At 47.0% G+C, this 10000-nt stretch overlaps 1 protein-coding gene across 1 annotated transcript in view; it reads right to left on the bottom strand.

Annotated features, from left to right (window-relative positions):
- Positions 1 to 10000, bottom strand: part of dscaml1 (Down syndrome cell adhesion molecule like 1) — a 143429-nt gene that overhangs the window by 24721 nt on the left and 108708 nt on the right. The window contains exons 14-18 of the mRNA XM_062552495.1: positions 9450 to 9578; positions 8928 to 9095; positions 7199 to 7269; positions 6736 to 6976; positions 960 to 1148 (exon numbers count right to left, since the gene is read on the bottom strand). Of these exons, the coding sequence (XP_062408479.1) occupies positions 960 to 1148; positions 6736 to 6976; positions 7199 to 7269; positions 8928 to 9095; positions 9450 to 9578 (798 nt within the window). The remainder of the gene's footprint in view (positions 1 to 959; positions 1149 to 6735; positions 6977 to 7198; positions 7270 to 8927; positions 9096 to 9449; positions 9579 to 10000) is intronic.

Raw genomic sequence — 10000 nt, 5'->3', positions numbered from 1 at the left:
TTTGTTGGGCTTGCACTACCAAATGCATAGGCCTACTGCGTGTATACTGCACACATCCATACAAAGCTACAACATCCTGTAGAACTGAACAAGTAATCTGCATATAAACATCTTCAAGGCATTTAATCTCCATTTTCAAGGGCTTTAAAAACAAAGGCATGCAAGCACATATATGGAATTCATACTGAAATGCACCACATTCAGGTACATGGATCTACAACACAGGCAGATCATGATCAAATATAAACACTCGGATACATACACACACACACACACACACACACACACACACACACACACACGCAACACAACACAACACAGAGAAAACAGACAGGTTTGCACGGAGACAGGTCCACAGGAGGGTCCAGTTGGGTGGATTCAGACAGCAGGGAGGTGGGTCGGTGGGGGAAACACTGGGGGCAGATTTGGGTAGCTTTGGGTATTTGGGTGGGGGCAGGTTTAAGGTAGGTTGGGGTGTGTGGGGGTAGGTTTAGGTGGTTTTAGGTACGTGAAGGCAGGTGTAGGGTAGATTGGGGTTCAAGTGAGGGGTATCTTGGAGCAGGCAGGTTAGGGGTTAGGGGTAGGTAGAGGTGGGTGGGGGTGTTAGAATGGTAGTATAGTCAGAATTAGTCTGCATGGTCAGGGTGGTTATTTGGGGGTATTTGGGGCAAGTAGCTTAGGGGTTAGGGGTAGGTAGGGGTGGGTGGGGGTGTTAGAATGGTAGTATAGTCATAATTAGTCTGCATGGTCAGGGTGGTTATTTGGGGGTATTTGGGGCAGGTAGCTTAGGGGTTAGGGGTAGGTGGGGGTGGGTGGGGGTGTTAGAATGGTAGTAGAGTCATAATTACTCTGCGTGGTCACATCAGGGGTATTTAGGGCAGGTAGGTTAGGGGTTAGGGGTAGGTGGGGGTGGGTGGGGGTGGGTGGGGGTGTTAGAATGGTAGTAGAGTCATAATTACTCTGCGTGGTCACGCCCCGCGTCCGTCCCCCACAGCACCCACCTCCGTCTGGGTAGAGGGACCAGTAGACCACGCGGTAGCCCTTCAGCACGCCGTTCAGCGTCATGCGTGGAGGCTCCGCCCACGTGATCACCGCCTCGTCCGACGTCACCGTGATCGCCCGCACGTTCTGAGGAGGCTGACTGGGCACTGGGGGAGAGAGGGATAGAGAGCGAGAGAGAGAGAGAGAGAGAGAGAGAGAGAGAGAGAGAGAGAGAGAGAGAGAGAGAGAGAGAGAGGACAGTAACTATCAGTTTTAATGTACTTCATATCGGACGTTTATTTACCGTAGTGTTTTAACACTATTTTTTGCAGATGAACAATGTCACAGGAGAGCAAGACAAAGAACAACGACAAAGAAAATAGAAGGAAGTGACAAAACAAGGGATGTGTTTCCTGTGTGGATCTGTCACATGATCCATGCAAATGAGCCAGATGAGTGTCCTTTCACTCACAAGACTCCCCTATAGACCCATTTAGATCCTCACCTCTGCCCCCTCCGCCCAGAGGAGAGGAGAGGAGAGTAGAAGAGCGGAGAGGAGAGGAGAGGAGTGGAGTGGAGAGGGGAGGAGGGGAGGAGAAGAGAGGAGAGGAGAGGAGAGGAGAGGAGAGGAGAGGAGAAGAGAAGAGAGGAGATGAGAGGAGAGGACAGGAGCAGAGCGGAGAGGGGAGGAGAGGAGAGGAGAGGAGAGGAGAGGAGAAGAGAGGAGAGGAGAGAAGAGGAGAGGAGTGGAGTGGAGTGGAGTGGAGTGGTCCGGAGAGGAGACGAGAGGAGAGGAGAGAGGAGGAGGGGAGAGGAGAAGAGAAGAGAAGAGAGGAAAGGGCTTGTGGGTGCCGTTGGGGACAACACCTGATTGGCACGGCTGGCAGTGGACGTGCTCATCCTGTGTGGCCTCAATGGCAGGCGGTCAATACAAAATGGCCCCTTTGAGAGGCACACAGAGGCAGCTTATGTGACCGCAGAGCACGAGGTGCAGAAGCCCACAGGAGGAGAGGGAGAAAAGGGAAGGAAAAGGAAGAGAGAGAGAGGAAGCAGAGGAAGAGAGGATGGAGAAAGAGAGAGTGAGAGAGAGAGATGGATAGAGGAGTGAAAGAGAGATAGCGAAAGAGAGGAGTGTGAGAGGTCTGGCTTGGCACTGTGCAAGGCAGCTGCAACTGGCGTGGGAAGAGAAAAAGAGAGAGGGAGAGAGAGAGAGAGATAGAGAGAGAGGGAGAGAGAGATAGAGAAAGAGAGAGGAGAGAGAGAGAGCAAAGCTGAAGAAGATGAGCCAAAGGGGGAGGGAAGGAGAAAGGGAGATAAAAAGAGAGGAGGCCAGAGAGAGAGAGAGAGAGAAATTATAGTAGAGGGCCTTGGGGTACATTCATAAATATCAGTGGAGAGATAGATAGATAGATAGATAGATAGATAGATAGATAGATAGATAGATAGATAGATAGATAGATTAAATGATTGAGAGGGAGAGAGGAAGGGATGGATAGAGGGAGAGTTGATCGGGAAAGAGGAGTGAAGAGGGAGGCACAGATAAGATGTTAGGGAGAAGAGGAGAAGAGGAGAGAAGAGAGGAGAAGGAGGAAAGAAAAGAGGAGAGAGGAGAGGAGAAGAGGAGAGAAGAGAGGCAGAGAGAAGAAGGTAGGGAGGAGAAGAGAAGAGGAGGGAAGAGGATAGAAGGGAGGGAGAGAAAAAGGGAAGGGAGAAGAGAAGAGGATAGGGAGACAAGAAGAGGGTAGGGAGGAGAGAGAGACAGAGTAAAGGAGGAAGAGGGGAAAAGATGAAAAGAAGAACGTGGCAGACAATGTGTTCAGCTGCAGCTAATTGCACTGGCAGAGAGACGGACAGAGAGAGAGAGGGAGGGGGGGGTCTCAGAAGACAAGCTAATTATAATTATTTTTAGTATGCGTGCTGTTATTACTGTTATCATCAACCGCATCAATATCAGTGGCGCTACGGTGACTGTCACGGCTATGTGTGCGGTCTGAGCCTGTGTGTGTGTGTGTGTGTGTGTGTGTGTGTGTGTGTGTGTGTGTGTGTGTGTGTGTGTGTGTGTGTGTATGTGTGTGTGTGTGTGTGTGTGTGTGTGTGCTTTTGTCCAATGGGGCTTTAAGCATCTCCATAAATCACTGGAAAAAACATGGAACATGTAGTGGCAGAACACACACTGAAACACATACTGAAATACACACACGCTCTCTCTCTGTCTCTCTCTCTCACACACACACACACACACATTCATGAGTAGGAGTTGAGAGAGATATGAGGGTATAATTGGTGCAAAAGTCACGAGCACATTTAACTGGAGATTTCGCATTCGTACACTAAAGTCACACATGTGTAACCGTACATTTGAAGTTGTACATATGTTTTTCATACCTTGTTAACACAAAATAGGGCTACGGGTTCACGAATCCGTTTTACAAGTTCACAAAACCGTTTTACAGATACACGAATTCTCACCTGTGCATCACAAGTTACTGGCCTCATCCCCTCGAGACTTTTGCCCCACTTACACTGCAACGATTGGGGCAAAACACATTCGCACATCCGTGTTTCATAATCTGAGAACATGCACAACATTTGTGCACTTGCAAACCGTAAATTTGAAGTTGTACATATTTTTTTTCATACGTTGTTAACACAACAGAGGGCTACGGGTGCACAAGTCCGTTTTGCAGGTTTACAGATCCGTTCTACAGATACACGAATCCTATCCTGTGCATCACAGATCCTGGCCTCATCCCCTCGACACTTTTGCCCCATATACACTGCAATGTTTGGGGCAAAACACATTCGCACACCTGTGTTTCATAATCTGAGAACATTCACAACATTTGTGCATTTGTAAACCCAAACGTGAACTAATGCAACATAAGTTGTGCATCTGTGATAGCCTATATTTTCTCATTCATAAAACTTGCACGGCTACAAGTCAATCCATACAAGTGCTTGAGTCTACATCTGCGAGTTTCCGTTGCTGTTTTCCGGGGACGAATACTTTTGCACCAATTATACCACCTAGCGATGTGCAAAACAGATTTGTACTTGTGCACACAGAGAACATCGAACATCGAAAACAAAACAAGGCGGCCAGATCTGGATCTGGATCTGGATCGCGCCCACACATCCCTGCTCATAGCCTAACCTCCGCTTGTTTCCTCATCAATATAAAGGACAAGGACGCACAATTTGTAGATTTTCTTTTCACAGAGTGAGAAAACATTTCGTAGTGATTATTTGCACCCGGGTGTAGCCTAAATAGTGGAATGGAGGCATTTTCTTATTTTCACCCAAACCTGTAGCCTAATGCGTGCAGAAACAGATGGGATGGCCTACCTAAATCTAACAAGTTAGGATGTGTAAAAACAATCTTTTTTATGGAAACGTGGTGCTAAATTCCCATAAACTTGTTCAGTGAACGGGTAAAACCGTCCGTTTGTAAGCAAAATCAAGAATTACGAGTTTGTTTACCGTCACCTAGCAACCAGAAGATGGACAAATATTAGTAGGCCTAGTTCATCGTGCCTTATTAGAATTCGTGTAGGGTAGCGGGTAAGTGCATAACTCTGATACTTTCAGATTGGCGGTTCGAATCTTATCCAAAGTTATCCCACTTCTTTTTTTGCATGCCTAAATAGAGTTGTTTTCTGTAGAGGAGTTGACTATAGCGTTCTACTCACAACGGTAGCCTTTCTATAACTAAAATAAAACTAGACCATTTTGACAGGTTCATTAAGCACAAACTCTTATTTGCCGCGAGGTAACGTCATCAAAGAAAAGAGAGTCGTTCGCACATACTTTCACAATATTTTATTTTGGCATGCAAAAAAAAAAAGAAGTGGGAAAACTATGGATGAGATTCGAACTGCCAATCTCAAAGTACCGCTATATGCATTTGCCCGTTACCCTATACGATAGCTAGTACATTTCGTGGACTAGGCCTACTAATATTTGTCCATCTTCTGGTTTCTAGGTGACGGTAAACAAACTCGTTATTCTTGATTTTGCTTACAAACGGACGGTTTTACCCGTTCACTGAACAAGTTTATGGGAATTTAGCACCACGTTTCCATCAAAAAGATTGTTTTTACAAATCCTAACTTGTTAGATTTAGGTAGGCCATCCCATCTGTTTCTGCATGCATTAGGCTACAGGTTTGGGTGCAAATAAGAAAATGCCTCCAGTCCACTATTTAGGCTACACCCGGGTGCAAATAATCACTACGAAATGTTTTCTCACTCTGTGAAAAGAAAATCTACAAATTGTGCGTCCTTGTCCTTTATATTGATGAGGAAACAAGCGGAGGTTATAGGCTATATGAGCAGGGATGTGTGGGCGCGATCCAGATCCAGATCCGGCCGCCTTGTTTTGTTTTCGATGTTCGATGTTCTCTGTGTGCACAAGTAGGCTACAAATCTGTTTTGCACATCGCTAGGTGGTATAATTGGTGCAAAAGTATTCGTCCCCGGAAAACAGCAACGGAAACTCGCAGATGTAGACTCAAGCACTTGTATGGATTGACTTGTAGCCGTGCAAGTTTTATGAATGAGAAAATATATCACAGATGCACAACTTATGTTGCATTAGTTCACGTTTGGGTTTACAAATGCACAAATGTTGTGAATGTTCTCAGATTATGAAACACAGGTGTGCGAATGTGTTTTGCCCCAAACATTGCAGTGTATATGGGGCAAAAGTGTCGAGGGGATGAGGCCAGGATCTGTGATGCACAGAATAGGATTCGTGTATCTGTAGAACGGATCTGTAAACCTGCAAAACGGACTTGTGCACCTGTAGCCCTCTGTTGTGTTAACAACGTATGAAAAAAATATGTACAACTTCAAATTTACGGTTTGCAAGTGCACGAATGTTGTGCATGTTCTCAGATTATGAAACACGGATGTGCGAATGTGTTTTGCCCCAATCGTTGCAGTGTAAGTGGGGCAAAAGTCTCGAGGGGATGAGGCCAGTAACTTGTGATGCACAGGTGAGAATTCGTGTATCTGTAAAACGGTTTTGTGAACTTGTAAAACGGATTCGTGAACCCGTAGCCCTATTTTGTGTTAACAAGGTATGAAAAAAATATGTACAACTTCAAATGTACGGTTACACATGTGTGACTTTAGTGTACGAATGCGAAATCTCCAGTTAAATGTGCTCGTGACTTTTGCACCAATTATACCCTCATAGAGAGAGCCCAAGAGCAGAGAGGGAGTGCACACAACAGAGGAGAGGCAGTGGTGGAGCCGCACAGCTCAAAGAGGGCAGGGAAGCAAAAAACAATCAATGCATGTATTTGTGTGTGTGTGTGTGTGTGTGTGTGTGTATTTTTATATGTGTATGTGTGCGTGTACTGTACTGTACATGTATTTGTGTGTGTATTTGTATGTGTGTATGTGTGTGTGTGTATTTGATTTGTATGTGTGTGTGTGTGTGTGTGTGTGTGTGTGTGTATTTATGTGTGTATGTGTGCGTGTACTGTACATGTATTTGTGTGTGTATTTGGAAGTGTGTATGTGTGTGTGTGTATTTGATTTGTATGTGTGTGTGTGTGTGTGTGTGTGTGTGTGTGTGTATTTGATTTGTATGTGTGTGTAGGTGTGTGTGTGTGTGTGTGTGTGTGTGTATTTGTATGTGCGTATGTGTATTTGTAATAGTAAGTGTGTATATTTACATATGTGTGTGTGTGTGTATGTGCGTGTGTGTGTGTGTGTGTGTGTGTGTGTGTGTGTGTGTGGTCCGTACCATCCTCCAGAGTGGTGCAGTTGATCTCGGAGCTGGAGGGTCCAGTGCCGGCGCGGTTGAAGGCCTGGACCACCACGCCGTACTGGGCGAACTTCTTCAGGTTGTCCAGCGTGTACACCTCGCTGTCGCCCGTCGCCTTCATCTCCACGATGCTGTACTGCCCGTTACTGCCCGGCCCGTTCTCACGGTAGCCGATCTGGTAGCCGCGGATCACCCCGTTCTGAAGCTCCTTCTTAGGAGCCTGTGAGCGAGAGACGGAACAAAGGATAGAGAAGAAATAGGAGAGAGATGGAACGAAGGATAGAGAACAGAATAGAAAAGGTTCTTTATCGCTCAAAATGTCATCAATCTCATCCACTCAGTTTTGTGTAAGTATGCTATCTACCCATGTAAAGGACACTGTGTGTGTGTGTGTGTGTGTGTGTGTGTGTGTGTGTGTGTGTGTGTGTGCTTGTAGGCTTACCTTCCATGTGACCCGTATGCTTTGTGAGGTCATGGGCAGCAGAGTCACTTCCATGGGAGGCCCATCAGGTTCTGAACACAAACAAGAACAGAGGATTGTAACTCTCTCGCACACACACACACACACACACACACACACACACACACACATACACAAACACCCTCTCACACTCTCTCGGCCAAGTATACTTAGGAATTTGGTCCTTGCATTTATCCCATCCGTGAATTAGTGAACACACACAGCACACAGTGAACACACACTCTCTCTCTCACACACACACACACACACACACACACACACACACACACACACACCCGCCCTGGCACGTACTGTATCTAAGGAGTCTCATTTGCTCCTCAGTCAGTTACATCTTATTAATTCCTTTACACGCGTCTTTAATCCCTGCAACCCCAGCGATGAGGGAGGCGACGGGCGCTTGCGCTGGCGCCCAGATTACGGAGATTACGGAGATTATGCCAGTTAGAGATAATGGAGATGACTCGAGGTTTAGGGTGGCATTGAGATTGGACGTCAGCTGCAGCATCATGCCAGCTATGCCAGAGGGCACTGGAGGGAGGTGGCCCGTGCCGCTGACGTGCCAGTTATGCCAAGCGACGTCGGTTTGAGTGGCACACAGCAGAGGATGGTGTTGGTGGGCATGTGGGCATGTGTGGCAGTGGCAGGGAGTCGGTAAATCTCCCAGACTGCTGTGCTGTCCCCACTGGGCAGAGTGGGACAGTGACACCATGACGATGATGATGACGATGATGATGGGGGTGGAGATGATGATGAAGATACTGATGAGGATGATGAAGATGATGATAATTGTGTGTGTGTGTGTGTGTGTGTGCGTGTGTGTGTGTGTGTGTGTGTGTGTGTGTGTGTATGTGTGTGAGTTTGTGTGAGTGTGTGTGTGCGTGTGCGTGTGGTAGGAGGTTGGTAATGGGTGGCACTAGAGTTGAAGGCTATGTCACTGGGCATTGGTCAGAGTGACAGTGACGCTGACACTTCAGTACGGGCAGTGTGTGTGGTGGGGGGGGGGACGTTGGCTGGCAATGTGAGCTGCTACGGTGGCATCGCCATGCCAACAATGCCAAGGGGGCTTTAGCGAATGTCCTTGATTACTGACTGCTTCAACTCTGACTGGTTTTAGCAGAGGGTGGAGGTGATACTGGCATTCCAGGGGTTAAGTTGAGGGCAAGAAGTCTTGCTGGTGTTGCTGATAGCTGCAAGGGCTTTAGACTTAGACTTTGAAAACTCCTTTCCTTAACCCTGTTGTGGTTCTAAAGAATATCAAAAGCTGTGAACATTTCGAACACAGCTAAAGATCCTTTAGAACTCAGCCATCTCAGAGAACATCTCACGTGGAATTTTAGAATCTAACATTGTTGTGGAATAGAATATTCTGTTGGAATGTTCAAAGCTCCCCAGCTGAATGGTTTAGATTAGAATCATATGAATCTGGGGTCCGTTAAAAGGCGTCTAAGTGCTCCCACACTTCTACTGCACCAGCACAATGGTGCAAGAGCACACGTCTAATTAAATAGCAGAATATACTAACAGTCCTTAACAGTCCTTCCATAAAACTATATTAGGAGTGTTGTTGCCTCAAACTAAAACCATACCGACCACAATTTACTCTACTTCTTATGTTCAAAACGACTTGGCCGTCCTCCCCACAGTGAGAGAGGTGGGAGTGAGGGAGGGAGGGAGGGAGGGAGAGACTCACGTGCTTCCTCGGTGCTGATGGTGAGCTCCTTGCTGGCCTGGCTGCGGCCGATCTTGTTGTAGGAGTACATACGGATGCTGTACACACTGGCCGGGTGGAGCTCCACAATGTTGGCCTGGTTGTTGGTGGGGGAGATCTTACGCGTGGAGTGCTTCAGCTCCCAGGGGTCTGTGGAAAACACACACACACACACACACACACATTGAGAGGTGTAGGAGAGTGTGTGTTACAACTAATGAGAATTGACCATATGATACTAACAAAAAAACAAGATAGACAATAAGCATAGGAATGTATTGTATTTCACACAACGTCATTTGAGAAAAAGAGAAAGTGTCCTGATGTAAAAGGCAAAGTCAAATGAATCCTGTGTTTGGCTTAAAAATAGAAATGGGATCATGTCTAGTGGGGGCCTCATGGAGAGAGAGAGAGAGAGAGAGAGAGAGAGAGAGAGAGAGAGAGAGAGGTGTGTGAGAGTCTGAATGAGTCAGATTGGCAGCGCAGGAGTGCGGCGGAACGTACCGGATTTGTTCTTGTACTCGATGTCGTAGCTGGTGATGATGCTGTTGCCGTCGAAGCGCTGCGTCCAGCGGAGGTTCATGCTGCGGTCCTTCACCTCCCGCACCTCCAGCTCCGGCGGGTCAGGGGGCTCTGGAGACCAGGAGATGGACAGAGATCAAGAGAGAGAGAGAGAGAGAGAGAGAGAGAGAGACGGGAAGAGAGAAAGAGAGAAGCATAGAGAAGGGGGAAAACAATGGGGGGTAGAGAGAGAGAGAGAGAGAAGGCCATATGAGATTTCAAAACAGTAAGATGAGATGTAGAGACAGATGGTAGAGGTGTGGGAAATAAAGCCAGAGAACAGAGAGAGAGAGAGACAAACAGACAGAGAGAGAGTGAGAGAAAGAAACAGAGAGAGAGAAAGAAAGAGAAAGAGAGACAGAAAGAGAGAGAGAAAGAGGGAGAGCGGCGTGCAGAAAGGAGGATGTGAATAATACATGATGTTCCCAGCTGGAGGACTGGATGCACTGCTAGACTGACGGCCTGTAAGACCAGGACACTATGGGTCTGACAGA

This window comes from Sardina pilchardus, chromosome 13, assembly GCF_963854185.1.
Source record: "Sardina pilchardus chromosome 13, fSarPil1.1, whole genome shotgun sequence".
Lineage (NCBI taxonomy): Eukaryota > Metazoa > Chordata > Actinopteri > Clupeiformes > Clupeidae > Sardina > Sardina pilchardus.
Note: the sequence above shows the minus strand (reverse complement) of the source record. Positions and strands in the feature narration are given on the sequence as shown.